General features: G+C 40.6%; 1 protein-coding gene across 3 annotated transcripts in view; it reads left to right on the top strand.

The window, feature by feature from the left end:
• SLC4A10 (solute carrier family 4 member 10) overlaps positions 1-24,751 on the top strand; it is a 166,229-nt gene continuing 141,478 nt past the window's right edge. Inside the window, exon 1 of one of the 3 annotated variants that reach the window (XM_054515406.1) lies at positions 1-153. Coding sequence is in view for 1 of the 3 variants with exons in the window: in XM_036386559.2 (XP_036242452.1) it covers positions 19,634-19,681 (48 nt within the window). In the remaining 2 variants the exon portion in view is untranslated. Of the gene's footprint in view, positions 154-19,552; positions 19,682-24,751 lie in introns of those variants that run through there. The other 2 variants (XM_036386559.2, XM_036386561.2) reach the window with 2 other exon arrangements.

Genomic DNA, 24,751 nt, shown 5'->3' with positions numbered 1-24,751 from the left:
TTAAGTGCACTTAAAGGAAGATATTACATATGTGTGTTCTTCTTCCCAAGGTCAGAATGCAAGGGCAAAGAAGAACCAGTACTATTGTATCTGTAGCAAGTGTGAGTGGAGGCCAGGCTTGAAAAGAAGAAGGAACATTCCCTGCTGGCTGGGGTAGGTTCCCTAACATGGTGGTAAGCAGGGTGAAATGATCTTTCATAGGTTTCGGGAATGAAATCAGATTAATTCTTCTGGTTACACAAAGTTTACCAGGGGCTCCATAGAAATAACAAGGTGGACTAGAAAGCTAACAGCTGAGATATGTGGAAGTAAAAAATCTTAAAATATTTAAATGAAATCTGATTGTTTCCTTAAGAACAACTCAAATTGTGATCATGTCTGAAAAGCAGCAATATACCTAACAGCTTGCTCCAAATTAAAAAGGATTTAATTTGTAACACAAATGTATGTCCAATTATTTCTATATTTCTACTTGTTTGACCAGCGTGTATTCTAAGCTAAGTGCTAAGCATAACTTGGTGCCCATGGCTGCATCTGGCCTTCCTTTGGATAAGGAGTGTGTGGGTTTCTGAACAATACTGTGCCAAGCAACGTAACATGAATCCTAATTGTTTAAGAAAACAGTTGTTCTTTTTCTTCAGCAAATACTGTTGTATCCATGTTATTAACATAGATACATATAATCGTTTTGAAAATCATTCTCGGTTTGAAGAATTCTAATGCTTCACACAGTGATTATGCAAAAGTCTCATGTATAAGCAATACCGATGTTACTGGAAGCGCCTCTTACAGAGTCCAAATATAGCAGATCAAATCAAAACTGTGCTACATCTTAAGCAACTGTTGACCCATTTCCATATCAAATTGGTTTCTGTTTTAGAAGACTTTGCTTTTTCTTTTGGAGATATTTACTTGCACTGCTCTAGCTCAAGTATAGTAACAGCACATTTTATTCTAAGGTCATTTAATAGGCAGTCAATTGTTTTGTTGTTTTAAACTCGGTTTATTAACAACTACTAATTAGGGGACGGTTATAATAAAAAGCTTGTTTCTGCTCTGTGGTATATGAATGTACCACCGGCTCCTGTAAATTCAGATGCCATGATTCAGCACATGCAGGAAGCTGGTGCTAGGTGCTATGCCATGTGCAGGATGCCCACCAGTTGGCTTGATAAGCTCAGTCCTAAATATCTAACTTAAATAAACTGAGGCGAGGAAATTCTATTTTAAAATTTTCACTTTGCCCCTTGTTTATCCTGCTTTTTTTTTGGGGAGGCGAGGGGTGGGGGGGATCAGCACAATTAATAGACTATGGTATATCAGTCAAATTCAAGACATTGCTATAAATACCTAGAGTAGGAAGAAGGTGAGTTGTTAGAGGTGTAACTTGTTTGTGTCACTTTGTTAGAACATTAGCAGTACCTCAACATAGATTTCTTTTTTGGCTTCTAATGGTCTATTCATTTCACCAGGGAGAGGATGGGGAGAATGTGCTGCTGCTGTTTCTCTGGCATGAACTGCCATTCCCTTTGGGGGCTCCTGGAGTGTCCCTGGGCAGCAGCAGTCCCTCGGGCAGGGACTGCTGCCAGAGCTGGCTCTCTCTGCTGCCCTGTTTCCTGCAGCTGTGCCATTGTGGGTGGACATCGGTGTAGGTGACATTGCTGAATAGTAAATCTCAGGCCCAAGTAATGTTTTAAATCAGATTTACTTCTTGCACAAAAAATTTATAGCCCAGGCAGCAGGCCAGCTGGGACTGCAGCAGGCTTGCCAGTGCCTGTGCTCCAAATAGTCTATTATGTTTTAGATGATCAAGCCACACCTACAGAATTAATTACATAGTAAGAATAATATTTCAGTGTTACTAGTAAATTTTCCTTTTTCCAATGGTTGGTAATTTTTTTATAGAAAAAAAAAGTCTAAGCATCTTAGACAACAAGATGCTTGTTTAACATGTGAGTGTTATTCACACTATAAATACTACAGTAAATAATATTATTAGAAGAATAAATGTAATAGATTATTTAGGTGATTTTGACACCTTAACAGTGGTTCTTTGCTGAGGTAATGGATTTTTTTTGTCATCAGTGACCGTGCAAATATACAAGAATGATTTGTAAACTTAGTATATTTGTACTTTTGCAGTCTTTCCTTTGAAAGTATTTTCTAGTAATTTGGGAGAGCAGTGCTAGCATCAGAGTTTTTAGTAATAACTAAACATCTTTTCTGGGGATATGGTTTTACATGCCACCTCTCAAAAGACATTTCTGATCTATGTTAGCAGAAGCTATTCTTTCCTCCTCAAGCTCCACATCGGTATGTTAAATATAGAAATGACAAACATGTGTGGTTTTATGTCTCATGTCAGAGATGATGCCTTCAGAAAGCACAGCCGTTTCCATTACAATGCCAGGGCAGGGTACAGTATTAGCTGACAGGCATGAGAATCTCTTACAAGGTCTGTCCTCATGGCAGAGCTGGCAGGTTACAGCCTGTTCCAGCCTCCCTGGAGCTCCTGCTCCTCAGTGGGGCTGAGCTCTGTGTCCTCCACCTCTGCAGTGGACCTCCAGGAGCATGGGTCTGCTGAGGGCCTGGTGGGCCATGAGAAAAACTGCCTGTCCTGACAATAATCTGTAAGGGAACATTTTCATATCAGAGAATGCAGATTTTTTGGAAATGGCTTTTTAAATGGAGGAAGTTTGATTGAAGAAGCAAGCAATGTTAAGAAATGTAGCTGATTCCTGAAGGTTGCTTTCCAGGCTGGTATTCCAGCTTTATGTTAATATGTGTATCAGGTTGCTCTCATAACTGGACAGTTTTGGATCCTCTCTGTCTTACTGATAAGCCTTTTAAGGCAGAAGGACTCAAGTTTGTTGTTGAATTGTTCCTGTTAGAAATCCAAACATCCTGATGGAAACTCAAAACCTGTGAGGCTTTGAAGTTACTGTGCAAGCCTGGGCTTATTATCTCCAAGTTTCTCAGAGTAAGTGGCCAATTATAATTCCTTTCACCACTGATTATCAGGCCTATTGTAACTATGAATGACCACGATTAATTACAGTATTGAAACTGTAATTTTACAGTGCCAGAGAAACAAAACCCACCTTTGTAATCATGCTTTAGGCTATCTCTGGCTGCAGACTGTGAGTATGCTAGATGAATTTGGGAATTTTAGGGCAAATGCCACCTAAGGGGAACCTGAATCTAGGCTTAGGTATCCAGCATTTCATCTCTGTGGATAACAAATCTATCTGAAAGCAGGGAAAGAGAAACAAATGCTTTTGTAAATCAAAAGTGGTATTCTCCAGCTGGAATCCTGTTATACATCAGACACTAAAAATACTATTTTTAGTGAACTCCTCAAATTAATGTTTTGTTTTTTTTTTTAAATGTTCCACTGCATTTGGCAAAATGAAGAGAAGAACTCCATGTAATTGAAAAATTCTTTGGAATAAATAAAGCAGCTGTTATTAGCATTTAGCTTTGTATAGTATAAAACATATTTATGTGCAGGTTTGGTGATTATGCAACTTGAGTCATTCTTAAATGAGAGACACGGGTCTGAATCATAACTAAACAACTCACTTTTGTTTTCCTTCGGGGATCTTCAGCCTGGCTTTGTTCAATGAAACTGAATATGCCACATTAGAGCACAAGCAGATGATTACCAACAATGTTTATTGATGCTACCACTAAGAGAAAATGGCAGACTGATATAAAATAAAGAGACTTAGCAGATGGGATATTGGCATTTGAATTGGTTGAAATAGATTACTGATTTTACCCCAAACCTGCCCTTTTATGAGCACTACTGTATCATCGCTTGTTGTAGAACTGTAAATCATATTCATCCTCATAAAATTATTTCCTATTCCAACTCAGAGTATTTATTATTATAAATGCAAACAAGATTTTATTATCAGGGGAATCTAATGCAAGGTTTCTTGTTAGAGCTCCTGTCAGCACTGACTTGAGACATCAGCTGCCAGCAGAGAAAGTTAGATTAAAAGAAACGTTTATTGTTTCTAGGCATTCCCTTAATATAAAACCAGCAAAAACGGATCTGCAAACATAATTAGACACATGGCTCTGATTGAAATAAATGGGAATTAGAAGCAACATCAAGGAGCCTGCCTTTCAGTAAGCTCCTGTGACTGAGCAGTGCTAAGAACCACATGAGTCTGAAAAAGGATTCAGACAGCCCAGCTCAGGGGCAGAGCTGAGACCTGCCTTGAGTCTGCTAGAAAAAAAATGCAGATGTAGCATAGGCTAGGATAATTGTAAGAAATTAGGGAGTTTAGGTTCTCTGAATGTGGCTCTAGGTGCCTAAATAAGACTGCGAGGTCTTGATTGTGGTAATTCTCATGGAATCCAAGCTAGTGTGAGGAGCCATGTGATGATAGATTAGAATTTTGGTTTTAATACTGAGCATTTTGTGCTATGAACATCCAGCAAGCCCTGCAGGCTTCATTACCCTTTGTTGTGGGTCAAGACATGTTCTTTACGTGTAGGTCACCAAAACAGTCTGGACTTATCAATATTTGTTCTGGAGGCTTTTTGCACTGGATATGGCTCTTGATGTATTTGAATTAACAATGACCCTTAGTACCCAGGATGATTCATCACAATTGCCAATGCATATTTATAGCAGCAAAAATTCATTCAGTGCTAGTCAAGGAAATCGTGTGTGAATTTAAGTCCAGTTGGCAAGGTAGTACAGTATCTGAAATGTTGGCTGTGCAGCAGCTGTCATTCTATGCCAATCTATTCTATCATACAGTAAGCAGGTGGCTCACACATATTGTTTTTACTACATATCATTTTAATTTTGCAATGTCTCACTGAAATAGGAAATGTGTGCTACTGATTTCAATAAGATTTTCTTTATTGAAGCCAGGAGAGCATGTTAATAGCATGCAGCAATTTACAGTGTAGTTAAAGTAATACAGCAGCTGGTGAACCTGTTTATTCCCTATGGCTGTAGCTGTATATCAGTCTTAAGTGTAGCTAATTAACTTCTATTCATTAGAGATTTTACATAAATTCAAGCAGAAAAGAGAATACAAGCCTCACACAGTTTGTGTTCCTTCAGCACCCTTTTGTGATGCCATACTGCAGCAGCCCATCTCCTCTGGCAGACATGTGATGTCCTCAGGCCAGCCGAGGGGGACTTTGTGCTCTTCCGTGTTTCTGGGTTTGGTAGTTTTGTGAGGGCTTAATCTGCTAAAGGAACTGTCTTTATTGTGATGCTGCATGCTAGCTGTTGTGTGTGATGATGGTGTCTCCACGTATTATAAATAACATTTCTCACAATGCAGCCCTTTGGTGATTTGCCACTTGCCAGCATTAGTGTTGGTGTAGGTCAGGTGAGGCTGGCAGGGCAGGGTGTGACAGCATCCCACCATGGGCAGTCTGAGCATCCCTGTGCAAAATGTTTCTGGTATTTTATGGTCACCTTGGCTTGCTTGATTCTCAGGACATTTCTTAGCCTCATCTTATTTTGTTTGGACAAATAATGTTTTTCTTTTGCAATAAGCAGGAACTCCTACTCAGTTTTAGTTTCTGCTCGTGATTTTAGTTTTTGGATATTTAGTGGCCTGGGAGAAAATATTTTTTTGTCTGATTGTAACTTCTACTTATGTTATGGAAACGTCTTGTAAGACATTTCTTTTTGTGGAAATTACTGTTGCTAGAACTGATAATTTTTTTCTTGGCTAGTTGTTGGTTTGCTTTTTATTTAGAAAGGATATTGATAGCAGAGCCCTTATTTTGGCAAGGTGTTTAAAAAGTGTATTATCTGAGGGGGTTTTTAGGCTAAAAAAAGAGAAAATACCCATCCTAAAATAACAAAAATAAATAATGTGAATCAGGAAGGAGAAAGAGGCAGAATAAAGAAATATACTATATGGGATTGCTTCCATATCTTAGGTTAAATTCAAGACATATCGTTGCACTGCTGCAACATATATTTTGGCAAAGATGAGTTTTTGCCCAGGTGAGCCACAAAGCAGTAATAGCTTACCTGACTTCTCCTAATAGTTTTTTACATTGTCCCATTCTCTCTGTGTTCACTTGGTCCTTCTCCTGCTGGCATGTGTTTGCTGAATGTCTCTTCTTGCTTCCTCTGACTTTGTCTTGTCTCCTAGGTCCTGCAAACTTCTTTCACTCTCCCCTCCTCTCTGCTGCCAATTTCTTTACTTTTCATGGCTGTGACCTGCCATTTCAGGCTAAATGCCCATTTCCTCTGAAAATCCCACTGCGGCTTTTAAACAGAAGCACTGCGGCTAAAGATGAGATCAAACGAAGGCTCAACATCAGCTTCGTTTCTAAAATCCGCTATTCTCTATGAATTAGTCAAGTGCCATTCCTCCTCCTATCAAGCTGCCGGGTGCCCTGGCGGAGCAGCTCCCTGCAGTTGTGCCTTTTGAACGCTGAGTGGCACTAAAGCCCACGGCACCGGCAGCACAAGGCATCCCATCCAGCATAGGTCTTTAACTCAGGAGGATGAAAAAGACAAGGTAACAGCTGAGACTGATTTTTGTATGGCTGGGAAGGGAGGTTTTGTAGATGCAAACTTGTAACAGGCACATCCTACATATCTCAGACATGTTGCTTCTCAAGCTGCTTTTGAGCAGAAATTTATCTTAAGCTTTGCTAAGGGATGATTCCAGAACTGCTGAAGAATTCTTCTGACTTTTTTTTTTTTTAAATTTGTTGACCTTAATTCTTAGCTTCAGGCAGGTGCAGTATATTAAAAACAAGCCATTCTTCTGGAAGTATTATATCAATGTGAAATTAAAATACAATTTCTCAGTTTGTTTAGCTCAGGGAAAGCATGGAGAAAAGCCTAATGCTGTAAGTACTGTTGAACAACAAATATGTTGTTTTTAAAAATGACTTGTGGTCAACAATTCATATTTTGCAATACCCCATGGTTCTGGGGAACTTTGGTACTATTTAAAGTTATCTGAGACCCAGCTCCTATCTGCTTTAAAGGTACAGTTTGATCAAAGGCTTTTAATCTTCCTTCAAAAAGAAATAGCTCTGCTTTTATTGTAGGAACCCTGTTTTTTTTGACTAGGCCATGACATGAATGTTACATTCCGTTTTCTTGAGGTCAAGATCATCTGTGCTTTACTTGAACGAAACATCTGGGACTTGACCTTAGACAGCTGCATTTTGTGTTTGACAGTTTTTACTGGCACTTAAGTCAGGGCTGGATTTGGCACATGGCCCTCAATCACTGTGCTGAGGGCAAGACTAAATTCCCAGCTCTGACCTGGAGGTGTAGTTGCAGTATGTGCTAAAAAGTGTGATTGTGGGGAAAACCATCAGTTTTAGGCATAGTGTGATGGTCTTATTTCAAGGTGTGACTTAGATGCAGCAAACATATGAGGCAAATGAACTAACTATAGAAATAGCTTCTATCCCTCTTTTTATTTTCCATCTTTCCCTATGATACTGCAGCCATTCAAACTTATTTAACTTAATGCACTTAATCAGTTTCTGAGTGTCACAGAGAATTGGCTTTGTCTTCTAATCCTGTCTGAAGGGGGACAGGACACAAGGTAATATCAGTATCTTACTGTTTTTTGTACTCCATCAGACTTCAGTTATTTATTTGTGTATACGAGTGCCACTCGCTATTCATTTAGTTACTAATCAGACTGTGTATTACTAATTGGAGTGGTACCTCATTTCTCTTCACGGCTGGCAGATAGTTGTTAGCTACAGAAGGATTTTAAGTGGGCAGGGAGTGATGGTTGGTGGCATGCATAACTTTTTGTCACCTTTCACCGTCTTGCTTCACTGCCTTGCTTCTTCACACTACTTTGAGGCAGGTAAGAACTTCTTCCATTGAAGTGAAACTGGGTCAGCTGGATAAGGTCTGGCATCATCTGGAAAAGTTAACAGTTTTCATAATTATCTACACACACTTTGAGAGGAAACCCCTTAACTTTATGTCTAAGTTTGAGGTGACTAATCAAAAAATATTACTGTGTCTTGGGTTGATTTTTATCAGGGAAGGGTAAACCAACTTCAACATACTGCGGGGTCTTTCAGCTCTGTGTTTCTGGTTACCTTTTTCACTGTCTCTGTGTTAGAAATAGGGGAAGATGAGACTTCAGAATTCTGCACCCTGTTCGGCAGTATGGAAGGAGTCTGCTGACACCTCCTTTGCTGTGTCTGGCCACTAGCTAGCAAATATCACAAGTACAACCAGTGACCAATATGTTTTCTCTTGGAAACCTCCCATAATAATGCCATGGAAGAACAACAGCTAATCTGACCTTTGCATTCATACACTGCAAAGATTGCATGTTTTTACTGCAATTTGCAGTAATGAAAGAAAAAGCTGTATATATAGATACATATATCTATAAAAATAAATAGTTATTAAAATAATCTTGACTGTATGCAATGGCAGATGAGATTTACTGCAAGGACCCTTTTGTCAAGTGTTCTGAGCCTGTCAGGCCTCCATCTGTGGTTACACAACCAACTTATTCTTGTAGCTCCAAATGTCATGTTTCAGATAATTCACCAATATATGGACTTCCAGACAAATGTGGAATTGCCTTTTGACATGACTCTAAAGCTCTTTGCTCTAAGGTTCATGGCTTTGCACAGTTACCAAAAGCTGTGGAAAGTACATTTTGCGAATTGAGACAAGCTGCTTTTGTGATGTAATCATTATTGTGTTAAATGACCATAGATGGTAGTTGTATCCCTGCGTCTCAGAGTTCTTCATGTTTTTTCTACAGATAAAATTTGGATAGTGGCTTCTTTTTTTTTTTGACAGCAAATTCATTAGTAGTAGGAAAATCTTCCTTACCTCCTTCTATTTAATATCCCCAGCAGGCATTTACTACAGTGTGGAAGGTTTTCATGTATTTAAGCCAGCCTGGTGATCTGTTCCTGAATTGTCCTGCCTGGAAAATGGGCAATTTATACAAGGCACTTCACAAGGGAGAGAAAAATGTCTTCCATTAAATTGTTTTTTACTACCTGTAGGCATTAAATTATATTCTTTTCTGATTGATGGTAGCCTTGTGATTTGGACAAACAGGAGCAATTGGCTAAGGTGAAAATGTACTCACCCGAGGGTTTGTGCACAAACGAAAAGAAATGGCAGAACTTGTGACAATTACTCACAAGGGTATCTTGGGCTGGATTTGCCTTTGTTATACAAGCTGTTTTCCTTTATGACTATTAGAAAATCTGTTTAAATTTTGTTATTCAAATTCAGTATTGGATAAAATATTACAATATGGGATTACATATTGTCACACCCTTATATAATTTTTCTCATCATAGGCAAATGTCAAAGCTTCCATGTTGAATTTGCTAAAACCCTTTTCAGTAATTTTTTGAAGTTTTTGAAGATGACCTACAGAATCACGTGGAAATGTGTTGATGTGATCTTCATTGTGTTTGCTCCTTTTGCATGTTCTCAAAACACAAATGGAAGATCATGGAAGATCTTACAGGGAGTTGCTCATCAGTTAGGCTGTCATGGCAGCTATCAGGGAAATGGAAGTTAGACTAATTCCTCCAGAGAAGGATAGTTTACAGTGTGCCTGGTGCTACTGCAGTTCCCTGCCATCTTAGTAATTTAGGTGTGGATCAGATATGATTGAGTGTGCTGCAGGGATAGAAATAGAGTTATACTTCCTGAAATTACACCAAGAACAACATAAATATAATATATAATAAATATAGACTATCTCCAATGCTAGGAGCACCTGGCATACAAAAAACTGCTCTTCCCCTAAACATGTTAACCTCCTGCAAATCCTGAATATGATTCAAGTTGTGTAGTTGGACAGAAAACACCTCTCAGTGTGGTAGGCAAAAGTATTCACTGCTGCACATGTTCTCTTTTAATGAGGTCTAGCAAAAGGCAGCAAACTTCAAACAAAATACAGGTTTTGTGAAAGTGTTCCAGGTGTGTTGCCAGACATTAGAGATGTGACTATCTTACAGCTGAGACCTGCAGGACTGTCCTGATGACCATTGATTCTTAGGGTAGGGCAAAACAAATTGTTCTCCTGAGAGGACTCTGACTTCTATGCACTTTCCAGTCTCTCTGTTATGAGTGCTTCTTGAGGTAACTGGGATCAAGACCTGCACTCTTGGTGTCCCTCTTCTCTTGCCTGTGATGCACTACAGCTTCCCCATGACAGTTTCCTCTTGGGAATGAGGACACCAGGGGGAAATTGTGCCACGATCATGTTTTGATATGGACCTGTCAGAGTGGAAACCACAGGAGATGAGAAGCTAGCTTAGTTCCTTTAGCCAGTTTAGATACTAGTGTCCCACAGTCTCTGTTTGAGATATTAATTATGACAGTTTATGTCATAATTTTGGTCAAGGCTTTAATCAGTCCAACCTTCTTTTCTCAACATGCAGCCTGACACCAAGGCTGAATTATGTGGCAGTGCCTCAAGGCATGTTTGCAACAGTGCAGTTGTCTCAGTGTGATATTTGTGTTTGATACTTCAGGTGGTCCTGATAACCTCACACTTTCACTTTAATGTGTTTTCATGTCTGCAGTGGGAGTACTAGAGGAATTCTGGAAGCTTTGATGGCTTCTGGTCCTGCTGGCAGGTGGTAAAATATTTCACCTGTGTCCACGCATTGGCCATGATTTTTAGGAACAGGCAGTGATTCCTCAGATTAGAGCATTGCTGGTGTAATTCAATGGCCACAGAGTGGATTTGCAGCTGGGTCCTGACAGTTACAAATCCACTAATAATGAGGTATTTGCAGAAATGTAAAGAGATTGCATGTACTAAATTGCATCTCTCTCTTTAAAAAAATCTATTAATGGTTTTAAACACCCCATAAATAAATAAGATACAGAAACCCTACACTCACTGTCTTAGAAGTCCATAGACATGCAGATAAGATTTCTCAGAACTTGGATAGGAATTCTCTACTGCTCTGGTAAAAGTTCATATAAACAATTTTATCTATATTTTTAATGTCACAAAAATAATTCCTGAATAGTGTTAGTACTCCTCAGTTTTCTCTTTATAACTGGAATTTTAATTTTTTTTTTTTTTCATCTCAAGGAGGAAAGTACAGGGGTACTTGAGTTTAAACTTTCTTATCATAAGCACAAGTTTTGAACTCAGTTCTGTGGTTGGTGTGTTCACCTTTGGTCAAAATTGGATAAACAATTGGAGTTCAGACATTAAGCTGCTATTTACTTTGTAAAGAATCTCTCTTTTTTCATGTATAAGCCAAGACAGCTTGGAGCAGGTTACTCTGACAGTGTTAGATGACTCAAATGTGGCTAAAGGTAACTGAGAAATTTGTGTGAAATCCTTCTGAAGTCTTTGGAGAGGAGCAATACTCCTAGGACAGGAATCATTTTAAATGTTTACCTTAGGGAGATGTGAGTTATTATAGCTGAGAAATGCCTTTTTCTGTATATAAAATATATATTGTTCTTGTAAATTTAGGCTGACAATGCTGTAAGTGTATAATTTGAACAGAAGTTTGTTAATCTTCCTCTGTGTACGGGGGGCCCAAAACCAGAGCACTTTTATTTCAGATGTGGCTTTGTGAGTGCCAAGGGGAATAATCCCATTCCTGCACTTGCTGGCTGTGATTTTGCTAATTCACCCCATAGAGCTGGCCCATCCCAGGTACAGGACTCTGCACTTCTTACTAAACTTCATGAGGTTTCTGTCAGCCTACTCCTCCAGTTTGCCATGAACTCTCCATGGGCATCAGGAGGACTCATTCTGTCCCATCATGGAGGTTATCAATGTTAAAAACTTGAAGCATTAGACACAGGATCCATCCCAAAATTGACTGGCTGGAAATGAGAGTCACTTACACACTGTCTGCAGTTAGGTTTTGAATCACTGATTACTACTCTTTAGGCCAAAAGTGTCTTCTTAATGAGGCAAAATTCTTAAAAAACCAAGGAATTGGTATCACTGGCTTCCATGAGGCGAGTAATTCAAAGAAGATTTCACTTTCTGTGTCCCCACTACTTGCCTACTGGGGACCATGGGTGAATTTGTTCTCTTTGCACAATCTTAAAGCTCAGCTTTACAGTATTTATCTTTAAAAAGAATAATTACTTCTTTGTAGCTATTCTTTTCAAATAGTTACTTTTAAAATTCCTGCTTTTGAATTGAGTTGGCTACTTCAGTAAGGAATGCACTTTCATCTCATAAACCCCATTTGACTGTATTGGAGCTCTGCCAGTTTATGCCAGCTGCTGCTCTTGTGAAATGGCAAGCCAGTCAAGATCCTGGATTCTGGATTTCAGGTAAAATTTTTTTGTCTGGAAATGTAGCATGTGGAAAATTAAGAAGGACATGTATTTCTATTTCATTAGCAGGTCAGTATAAACACAGCAAAGGTTTTCCCCTCTATGTAGGGAGTTTGAGCAGGAAAACTGACAAATGTGGTATTTTGAAACAAAAGAAGCATTTGTAAAGCCAGCGCTGTCATCTTTATTAGTAATGCACTACATGTGGATCTAGTTTTTGTGAAAATCTAGTACAGCACTGCAAAAACAGTAATTATGAAAACAGTAAGACATGCTTAGAATGCAAGGAACAGTTGTCATGTTTTAAAAATTTTAAAATTTTGTGCATGGCAAAAAGGCTTTTCATGAACAGCAACATTTTGGGTGCAATGAATGTGTGCTTAGAAAGTATAGTAAGTATAGTTAATTTAATTTTATTTTGTATCTCAGAGATGCTCCCAAAAGACGAGAAAATGATCTCACCTCCTAAGGAAACTTCATGATACCAGGTTTGGGTTCCTATCAAAGGTGATGGATAGAGAGGGAATTGTATTGTCAGCTCCATAAATTACCTGTAGCACTGCTTTGATTTACTGAGGAACTTCAGGGTTATATGCAGTCTAGACTGGGATTTTTACTGAAATATTTGCGATTTATGTAGCTTTGTTTTCAAAATTGTATTTAAAAGATAATTTTCCATATTTTCCATGCAGTTTTTTTCCTCTCTCCTTTTTTTCTATTTAGATTTGAAGTGATTTGAATGAACTTTGTACTTGGAAAACCTGAGGAGGAGGTGGGTGCTTTTTCTGCCAGGAGTGATTGATTTAGCTGAAGTAAGAGATTGTTGCAAACAATCTCTTCAGTTGCCTGCAATTCAAGACAAAGTTGAAAATCCCAGCAGCTGGGATAATGCATCTTACCCAAGATGTAATGAGAAAAATGGGTACAGGATGACACAGCTTAGTGCTTCTGTTTCTGGGACTAGCACAGATAGCTTTGCTGTCTTAGGTATATGTGCAAAATATTACTGTTCATGAATTTTATATAGTTATTTCTATAGTTCAATGAATACCTACAGAAAAGCTTCTGTCTGAAGTTTTGTGCCTTTGGCGCAACCACAGTAAGGCCACATGATCAGTCTGGTCTGCCATGGAGGCTGATAAACTCTCTGCTGAAGTGATTACTGTCTAAGGCAAGGAGCGGACAGAGAATATGACTGGGATTCAAAAGCTGAAAGTAGATATTTGCACTTTGTAACACTTACTGTAGTGTGTACTCGCAAATTTCAGATATTGCAAACAAACAAAACCGCAGCCAGCCTCATCCATCTCTCCCAACAACCATCATCTGACCCTGCAGATGCCCCAGTTAGGAGCTCTCCTCATGCTCAAGGGAACAATCATGGTTCATGAAGTGGAAAACAGGGAATGATCCGGAGGTCAAAGGCGCATGGTCTGGCTTCCTGACGCCGCATTGTCAGGCCAAGCTTTGTAATGCTGTGGTGTTCCTGTGCAAATTGGAAGCTTCAGAGGAGCCATGATGGTGGTGCAGAGGATTTTAGGAGCAGAGAATTAGAAGCACCATAAAGGAAGAGAAGTATTTACACAGTCCTTACCTATATAAGGAAACCATTCCTCATGCAAGAGGACTTGTTGGCTTCAAAGTAAGACTTGTGGGAAAATCCAACCACTTGAAGCTTAATCTAGATAAATGTTGTCTTACATCTGAAAGATACATCTTTAGTTATAGTTTACTGTTAGAGTAACTGAGCAAGAAACAATATATTGTCCCCCCTTGCAGGTTTTAAATCAAGATGGCTTAATCTTTTTGAAGGATTATTTAGGTCAGTGACTAATTAGGGCCTGATTCAACATATTTGATTTACAAAGCAGGATTAAATGGATGATATGTCTGAGGAATTTCTTTCACTTGAAAAATAAGCCTAGAAAGAGTGGCTATCTTAATAATTAGCAAAATAATATTATGACTAATTACATGTATTATTTTAAGAGTCTCTACCACATCTTAATTTTAGTTTAGATTTTAAAATAGTATTCTCTAATATTGACCTTATAGCAAAAGTCAGAGGCCTAGCTTAGAGTCAGAATACCATAAAATTCATAACCTTTGGTAGAGGATCCATTTTAGGGAAAATTAAGAAGGTAACAAATATTTGGTGCTCTTTACCAACACAGATTGTCTCCCTGTGTCATAGGAGTTGTAGGATTGGGCTGTGGACACAGACATATTTCATTGGCATTACTTCTTTTGGCTGAACAATGTGAGAAGTTATATTAGTGAAACAATTATTAGAGTACTCTTTTCTAATTTGAATGCCAATAGAAAAAAGAGATTATGTTGCAATTGAAGAATGCATCCCAATAGCATTGAATCTTTTTGGATCATATTTCAAATGAATTAACTTAGAGTAAATTATTTCAGGCAGAGTATATTAGCAAAGGAAAGAGCTGCTAAAGAGCCATTACCACTTTCCAATCAAATGAGAAACATAACTGAGTACCACCTGTCACAAAGGCAGTACAATGATCCAGATGGTTATTTATCTTCACTTAGGGAGGAAGAATGGAGAGAGGAAACAGTGCTGCCAGAATTTGTTTTTCCCCTCCCCTTTTTTACCTTTTTGTCAGAATAATTTCTCTAATTACAGAGAAAAAAATGCATTAGGAATAGGTTATATCGGTGGGCTGTTCCTCTCCATATGTATGGGTAGTTCACATCTTTATTTTAGTAGTATGAAATGCAGTTTGAGAGGTCCACCCATTACTATTTCATCTTCTATGGTCATTAGGACAAAAATAGAATGAAAAGGATTCTGACTGCTTGATAGTTATTTTGTTTCCCCCAGAAGCTTAGGAATTAATTTGCTGATTTACTTGAAATACGAATAACCTGTAACCAGCTGAAAATAATTGGCAGTTTTTAAAAAGGTTTCCCTTCATCGATGAAATATGTTTATGATAAATATGCACAGTATGAGCATTCAAATTAATGTGTATTGTGCATGCATTTTATTTACCAGTGTATCTGAGGCTCGAGCTTAGGCAGGAATCAAGAGAGGGCAAACTGATCTAACCCCAGTCCTTTCTGATTCTGAATATTGTGTGAAATTGTTCACAATGTTGCTAAAATCTACTGGCAACCACATTAGGTCTGACAGAGTGCAGGTTCTTTTTGGAATTAAGAACATGCTGAGACTATTGGACATATATGTAAATGAATGAATTAGGCTTCAAGCATATTTCTGCTATGGGGATATTTAAAAGTAAATAGTTCTCATGTTCAGGTTTGTAACTAACAGCTCTGTGGAGTTCAGTCTTGCTTAGTAGCAGTTCCTACCCCCCTCCATCCTGGTAGAGTGACATATTTTATGGCTAAACTGGGAGATGAGCCAATACTCCCAGGATGTCTTCCTAGAACAGGAATTGTATTCAGAGAAATGGTTTAAATAAAGAATTTCTTTTAAATTATAGCTATATATTGATCACAAAATGAAAACTGACAGAAAGGTATGACAGTAAAAATGTGAGTGGTACTGGGCTAGTAAGTGATGCTAGGACTCTGTGACAGCTTTTATGAGCATATAAAAATACACCCATATATATAGCATCACTTACTATATCAGAATACCTTCTAAGGTCTTAGGTGGAGGAAGCGATAATTCCTCCACCCTCCAGATAATTTGGAAGTGCTCTTTAGGCAAGAAAATCTCTCATGGGCTTGAACTCTGTGATTTCTAGGCCTTCATTATTGTTTCTTATCACATATCTATTTTTGTATAAACAGGGCTGTGTCAGTGATGCTCAAGACAGTGGGAATCATTTACACCCCTGACCAGTTTTATGTCAAGCCCAGATAGATGGGTATGTGCCTACTAAATCTATGCTATATGCCTACAAAGTACTTTGAGAGTGCTCTGAGCCTTTTGAATGTAATTCAGCTTATATACAAAACATACTCCTTGTGAACAGCTTCTGAGGATCAAAACCTCTGTTCAGTGGGGTTTAACACATTGACTGTGACTTGGGAGAACATCTGAGGTATTGGTTTGCTGTAGGCCAAAGGGGCAAAAGGCAGCTTGAGGAAGGAGAATAAAATTCAACTTTTACTGTCTTTAATTTCTTATGAAAGCTGACACCAGGCAGGGATCAGGTCAGTTTCTGACATAAATTCAGAATGTTATTGAACAAGAACAATATTTCCCCTTTTTTCCATTGATGTTTGCTTTAGGAGCTTTATCACTGTAAAAGTAAATGTAGAAACACTCACTATTTCGTTTATCCAATGCACTAGAAATATATATATATAAAGAAAAAAAAAAACAGTCTGACATAAATATGCCACAAAATTATTTCTTTTTATAGCAAATCCTAAGTATTCTTTATATTACAACTGAAGTGGATCTGCATGTCATGATTTCACACCTGCTTTTGTGATGAAGTTTCTCCAATTATTGATGATTTGAGAACTTTTTTTTACCCTTCATGTACAAAAGCTTGAAAATAACACCTAGTTGTGTACTGAAAGTTGAAACTGGAAACTAAGGCTGCTCTATTTTAAAATTTCACAAATTTAAAGCTTATTCTTTTGGGATGAGAAATGAAATTACTACTGTAATAGAGTAATACTAACAGAATTGCTGGACATGGAAGTATGGCTTACAATCAAATGCAAGAGTGAAAGAAGCCAACTTGAAATAAGGGAAAACAGAATTCAAATTCAATTATGAATCAACTAGAGAATAAATACTGCTTTCTCTTAATTCTCTTTTTGGTGTGATATACTGCTATAATGTTACAAAAATAGCTTAGTTATGTTTGATTAAAAAAAATGTCAGCCGGGTCCTTTATGTTCTTCCACATTTGTATATGCCGAGCCCTTGGCTTTGGAATTTTGGATTCAACATTTTGGACCTTCATACTGAAGCAAAAGAATGACTTGCACTTTGGCTATCAAAGTGTGGCTTTGTAGCTATGGAAGTCTGTGGTGTTTTTATGTGTGTGAAGCAGGACAATACAGGATAATTTGGAGAGGTTTGTTATTTAACCAACTTTTTCCATATTTCATCTATTATTCCATAATGGTGAACTCCTGACTGTAAAGCACTCTGACAAAAAACCTTTGGAAAAACAATTACATGGCTGATCCTAACTCTCTTCTGATGGTCCATTCAGTAAGTCACCTGTAACTCCTGAGTGTGGTGCTTGTGGTCTTGATCCTGTTTTTCACTGTGAAGTGTTGGGGAGCAGTGTCATGTATACAGCACCTGAGTTGGTTTTGGGCTTTACATTTATTAGATGTGTCTATGTGGACAAGTGTGTTTTGAGGGAATATTTTGGGGAGTGAAAGATGTATAAATGCCATTGAGCTTGAAGAATTGCAGTAGCTATTGAAAAAATGCTCTTGGACAAGCTTGAGATATTTAGACAGAGAAGACTAAGGTGATGAATAAGATCAAGACTAATGAATATTATATTAATGTTCATTGAAATCGCTGTCTGTAGACCGAAACCTTTTGGTCTTCCTGATTTCACAGGTGGCATATTCACTTTAAATCTATTTTCCTTAAAGGAGAAAATCACTTTTAAACACACTCCTTCCCAGCTTCATCATGACTTTCATAGCTTAATTATAAGCTCCTACAAATAGGGTTTTACTGCGCAAATGCTGACACAGCCTTACCTCTAGTGACCTGAATGGCCTCCAGTGTTAATTACTGAGATCTGTAACCACTTATGAAAATACACATCTTGCCTTTGTCCCAGAACCTGGACCATATCTGCTGTCTGTCTTTCTGTATAGTGTTAAATGTATGTGTCACTTTAAAGAACAAAATCTCAGTTGTAACTCAGAAAATAGCCCCCTTCTTTGTAAGAATCAGCTTTGACTCCCCTTTCCTTCATACTGCTCCCCCAGCTCTGTGTCTTGCTTGGCTGATGTACAAGTAATTCAACCTGGAAGATCTCTGGGAGACTTGAAGAACAAGTCCCATGGCAGAGGAAATTAATCAGATTTAGTGAAGCTGTTTATTGATCTACTTTTAGACTGCAAAGGATATCCAAAATGTAGGGCATGGCCTGCTGCTTTGGCAAGGAAATTAATTTAACAGGGAGAGAGGAGTTTACTTGCTAGTTCATTTTTCATAATTAAATCTCTGGCCACTTTGATTTTTATGCACACCGGTTTGAATGGCCTTGGGTTTTTTTTTTGGAAGATACAGTGGGAAGTGATGAAAATATAAACTTCTCTAGCTCAGTTGTTTTGGTAGGCAGTGTTACACTTGTTCTTAGTATTACAAGTACTGTGGGGACTCAACTTCTTATTCCCATTTGTACAGCAAATTTAGGCTTTGACAACCATTTGTGGAGCTTGTTGGGGTTTTTTGTATAGGTGAATGTAACCACTGAGATGCAGAGCCAGATAGACTAGGAGAAGCCAAATGTGTGGCAGGCTTGAATGACAAAATTGTGTGAAAAAGAGGGTAAAACTCCTATACCGAAAAAGATGATATTCTGATATGTTTGTGATTTGCAGGTAGAAGGGGATGGTGGGGTTATCGTAGTGGGGAGAGGGGCAGAACTCTCTTTTGAAGGTGCTGTCTGTAACTAAGGGCCAAAGTCGGGCAGGACCGAGTGAAGGGTCACTGTTTTCTGGTACTCTTCTGGTGTTGGCTAAATCAAATCTTGGCCCAATACTGCCCTGAAGCAGCAGTGCTGGGAGCCTGCGGCTGAAGCTTGGTGTGAAGCGCTAAGCTTCTGAGCCGTGTGTGGTGTTTTCCATAGTCTCACCCGGCGCTTAGCGGGGCCCGGTCCCTCTGCTCCCCGCTCCCATTGCAGCGCCCGCGGGGTGCCGGTGTGCAGGGGCGAGGCGGGCCTGGCATCATCCCGCACCCCGCACCCCGCATCCCGCACCCCGCACCCCGCATCCCGCATCCCGCACCCCGCACCCCGCATCCCGCACCCCGCATCCCGCACCCCGCATCCCGCACCCCGCATCCCGCACCCCGCACCCCGCATCCCGCACCCCGCATCCCGCACCCCGCACCCCGCATCCCGCACCCCGCATCCCGCAGGTGGCTCCGGCTCTGCCCCCCCGCGCGGGGCCGGCGGTGCGCGCGGCCATGTGACTGGCGCGCGCTTCCTGCCTGCGCGCCGGGAGCGCGGAGCCGGGAGCGCGGAGCCGGGAGCGCGGAGCCGGGAGCGCGGAGCCGGGAGCGCGGAGCCGGGAGCGCGGAGCCGGGGAGCCCCGAGCCCGGCGCAGCCCAGCGGCTCCCGCAGCGCCCGGGGAGCGCCCCGGCCCGCGGGCGGCGGGGAGGGGGCGCCGCCGCAGCCCCGCCGCCGCCGCATGGAGACTCAGGACCAAGGGGCGCAGATGGAGCCGCTGCTGCCCACGGTACGGCTGCCGCAGCGCGGCCCCGGCCGGGGGGATGCGACGCGCCCCGCGGGGAGGCAGCCGGGGAGGGGGCGCGGGGGGCCGCCTTCCGCCCGCCCGCCCGTGCCGGGCACCGCAGCCGGTTTCTCGGTGCCCGGGGACACAGGTTGGCTCGCTCCGGTGCCGGGCGATGCCGCGGCGGCGGGAGTGTCTCGGCGCCAGGACGCTCGGGGATGGAGCGGTGTGTGTTTGTGCGTGTGTGTACGTGTGTCCCTTCAGGGCAAGCACCTTACCCTCTGGGGCCCCGCCTCAGGCATCCCCTTGCTCTCGGTACCCCCTCTCTTCGTGTCCCCCTGCCTCCGACATCTCCTTCCTCAGGCTCTCCTGCCCCCTCCTCCCCGCGGTGGGGCAGCGCAGGGGAGAGAGCACCTGTGGGCAACCCCGCGGGGATCCCGCTCCGGGGCCGGGGCAGTGTCCGGGGGTTCCTGGCCCTCCTCGCTTGCAGAGCGCAGAGGAATCTGCTGAGAGCTGGCACTGACACGGCAGGGTCTGCCTCCCGCCGGATCCCGGGCTGTGCTCCGTGCTGCCGTGTCGCAGTCCCTTGTGCTCAGCCGTGGAGCTGCTGATCCGGGGTTATTGTTGTCTGAGGGGGACACGGTGCCCCCTCTCCTCGGAGCACCGTGCGGCTGCACAGCTACGGCTGGGCAGCCTTTTCCGTGCCAGTAGGAAAGAGATCAATTGGTGGGAGGCTTTTAACATCGTTAGACCTGTAGGGACCCTTTTTCCTGCCAGGCCTTCCCCAAACACAGGGTTGCAGACACACAGAAGGTTTAACTGTGGGTGTCGATCTAGATTTCATACTGAGATTCTGTTTGTGAATGGTGGTTCCTGCCTTGCACAGGAAATCTGTCTGGGGCAAGGAAAAGTCTCTCATGTACATACACAAGTGTCTGACTGTGCGTACACATCCCTGTCAACACACTGCATAGGTCTGTAGAGGCTTTGCTGCTCCTGAAATGGCTGTGTGTTAGCACGGCGAGCTGCACAACATTGACAAAGCTTGAAAGAGACAAGTCTCAGCTGCTGCAGGTTGATGAGTTGCGCTCGTGGCAAGCCCATTTTTCATAGGGTCTGTTCCCATCATCTGTTGACGTGGTCCATTTTGCAATCAGGTGGCAGGTTGCTACGCAGTGTGAGGTTATCTCTGGCATCATCTTTCTCCTTGTGGCAGGGACAGTTTTTTCCCGTTGCTTTCTGGATCCCTTTTATGAATCTTACATCCTATTACTGGCTGCTCTCTCAGTTTCTGACAGTGGAGTAGAAGGTCCTGTTGCTTTCACTGACAGACTGGCTGCCGAGTTCCTTTCTGTAGAGAGACAATTAAGTGTAAACCAAGTTTCCATCTGTAGTTCATGACAGTGATTCCATGGAAGGCTTAGTCCTTAGTGTTTCACACGAATGCAGCAGTCAGTAGCAGTTTTGCTTTTGCTCATACCTTGTTGGCCTGTGTGCTAGTCTCACTTTGTCACCGTGCGCTCTCCCTGTGCGATGGCCACTGCACAGGGAGCCAGAGGAGTCAGCTTTCAGAAGGCACAACGTGCAGGATTGCCTTGGGCTGTCTGGCTTTAAATTTTGTTGCTCTGGGCTGTGCCCAGAAAAAAAGGCTGTTGCTGTGGTTGAGAGCACCTAAGAAGATAATATTTCTTATGTGCTGATGAGGGGACAATTGTCCCTTGTTCCCTCAGGAGCCCTGCCCTGGTGCAGTACCTCTCTGCAGAGCTGCAGGTCCCTGTCCATAGAGCTGCAGATCAGTGCTTGCTACCTTTGTGTCCTTGTTCTCACCTCCATTTACTACAGCTAATTAATTCAGTTGTATTTGCTTCAAGTGGGCACGGGAGACTTCTCCATGTAATAAATATATTGTGGCATGTACCCCAGTCCCCTCTTACTCTTGTGATTTCTGAGAGGGCCTGTGCACCTCAACAACGCAACATTGATTTCTTGCCACAATGATGGCAAAAGGCACAGCTCCTTCAGGATTTCTGTTTCTGGTGATGTTTTCTCTGTGTGCCAGGCAATAAAGTGTATGTTTGTGCTGTGGCAGTCTCAGCCTGGCTGCTGTCTAAGGCCCTATAAGGCAGAAATGCCTTTTGCATGCTGGCGGTCTTATACCTGGAGTCATGGCAGAGTTTGGGGAGCAGCAATAGGTGAGAACTGATCGGTGCTAAGGTCTGTTAGTCTGGGAGGCAGTGTTGTGACACAGCTTTAGAGGACTTCTGTTCTGGGGATCCATCCTCATCTTGACTGGAAACAAACAGAACAGGAATGCAAGCTGTAAGATGAATACAGGTCTGTTCCCAAGTGTTGTCCCAGTTCAGTGGGCTCTGGGTATGAAGAAAAGGCTTCTAGCAGAGTTTTTTCCCTTCAGGGGTTAGTCTGGGGGCTTTGCAATATGCAACAGAGTTAAATTTTTTTTCTTTTTTGTGAAACTGTAACATACTATATAGTTTAATTGTTATTTCTAGTAAGATTGAGAATGTAGTCCTTTATTAATATTATCTACTAATGGTGCTCAAAGATAGTGAAGCCTCAATGAAATTTCCCACCAAAATCCCACAGTCTGTACAAACTGGAATCTACTTTTATTCTAGTGTTAGTCATGTGTTATTTATTTATTATGCAAGCTTTTAATTGAAAACCCCAATTCCTAGCAATTTGAAAACTAATAAAGTACATTGTTACCTGTGGTTCTGAGGAACTAAATAATTTCCTTGTCAATTTCCTGTCACTTTTTTTGAAAACAGGTCTTATACAGAGACAATAGCCTTGTTAGCAGTTATGCTAATGTGGGTTTTTTTTTTTTTTTTTTTTGCAGCATGGACAAGTTTTGGTGAAAATAATTAGAAATCTATTGCTAATTTACCATAAGTGCAATACTGTATATATAAACAGAAAATTGTTGAAGCTGCTCTTGGAAATGCAAATATAGTCTTAATTTGTATTGTTCAGTGCCTATACTAATATGTTAACAAAATGTAGTTGTATGCTTTCAGAATCATCTGGTGATTTATGTATCAGTCATCAAGTAAGTTTTTTTCAGTGATTATTCAGAATGCTTTAAATAGTTGTGAGTAATTTAAAGATTTCTGAGGTGTCATCGTTTGTTTACAGAACAGGAGAAACAATCTGCAGACCTCCACAAAGACCTTCTGTTGATTTCCTAACAAAGAACTAAGTACTGCGAGTTTGTTGTGTACGTGTATACCTGATTGCATGGAAATTATTTTGAAAATTGTTGCTTTATTGTGACTTTATTGGCAATTTATTCATAGCACAAGTTGTTCATATTTGTTCCTGTAGATTCTGGATATCTCATATGCAAATCAAAATTGGTTTTTAAAATAGGGTGTTATTTGGTAGAAGTTTGATATTTTGGCATAAAAGGCAGGATGTATAGATAAAGTGCAGATATTTTTGCTAACTATTTTTATGTTTGGCATGTGATTTTTCTGTGTTTTCTGAAGGTAGCAGTAAAACCCATGTATAGAAAGTGAAATTGACTTTTTCCTTTCTAAGTTCGTGTTCTCTCGCCCTCCTCATTCAGTCTTGAAATTAAAGAGCTATTTTGTTGTATTTATTTGTTTATTTATTTTTAAATTTCTTGCTCCAATCTGGTAGATACAAGGCCTTAAAGCATGATGTTGCTGTGCTATATGTGGGTGCTGCATATGCACACGCTACAGTGTATGATGTGTGTGCTCTAGGTAAGACAGTGTTTGTATCAAGAGCACTCTGGTGCTGCTGCAAATGGCACGCAGTTATTGCTGCTTAGGACTCTGTATGTGGGAGAATGGTATAGCAAGATCTTGGGAAGTAACTATTTTTAATGTAGCAGGTGAGTGTGGGAAGCTGCTCACACTAACAGGCCAAATTCTTTTGCTTTTGTTAATGCTGAGTGGGCCCTTGGATGAGACTTGCAGATGAAATGTATTGCTCATTGTGAGAAGGGGTGTCAGAGCCTGACCCCGTGGTTGGTATAACAGTACTCATTCCCAGTTCCCTTCTCCAGAGTACAGCATTATAGCAACACTTAAGGCAAGTTTATAGAGACTGCAAGAGTGCTGTGATTCTTTTGGAAAAATACAGAGGCAGTATTACATTTTCAAGACAAGAGTGATGAGATAATGGCAACAATTGAAATTAAAACCCTAAAACTTAATTATAAGTATAAATTTAGGACTGAATTTCTGCTCTTGGTATTTTCTTTATTATTGCCTGATTCTGAGTTCTAAATGAAAAGAAAAAAGAAAACTTGTCCCAGAAAATGCTAGAAAGAAATGAAGTAACAATCACAATCGCATATTTATTTGAGCACCCCCAAATGCTCCCTTATATTTGCCAGTGTCACAGTTAAAAAAAAATACATCTGGATCATATGGTGTTCTCTGGTGTTTCTTCTTAAGAATAAATGACAGCCTGAGATATATTTGCACAAAAAAAAAAAAAAGTACTGTGTGGAAATCATCCCACCTTAATGCATCTATAAATTGTTTGATTTTTTCTCACAAATTCTACTTGTGAAATATATGCTTTCAATTTCCTCTGTTGATAATTGTATCTTCTCTCTACTTTTTCCTTTGGAAAAAATATAGAATGAATTCTAAAACAAAATACTTCCATCTTTTGATGCTTCTTAAATAAGTAATGTTTACAGTTTCAATGGTTGAGAGGATTTAAGTAGGTGAGGGAATACTTAATCCACTGTGAAGTATCTTAGACAATTAGTTGTGTGTCTGGTATGAGAAGGGAAAGCCATAGGCATTGCATGTTCCTTTCCTAGGTTCAGGTCTGCCTTGCAAAAAGCCCAAATATTGAAGAATTGCATCTATCTGACTCCTTTTGCAATAATAATGCCATTTTGATGTCATACAAATGTGTTCACAAATTTTCAATGTTGGTGCAGTTTAAAAGTTCTTCTCGTGAAATGAAAAAAAAGCGTAGCATACTTAAAAGATAATTAAAATCCACCCTTGTTCTACAAGGTTGTTTATTAGGATAGGCAAGGTGAAAGTTGGAATAGCTGATAAAGGC

Source organism: Molothrus ater, chromosome 7 (assembly GCF_012460135.2).
Source record: "Molothrus ater isolate BHLD 08-10-18 breed brown headed cowbird chromosome 7, BPBGC_Mater_1.1, whole genome shotgun sequence".
Classification (NCBI taxonomy): Eukaryota; Metazoa; Chordata; class Aves; order Passeriformes; family Icteridae; genus Molothrus; species Molothrus ater.
Note: the sequence above shows the minus strand (reverse complement) of the source record. Positions and strands in the feature narration are given on the sequence as shown.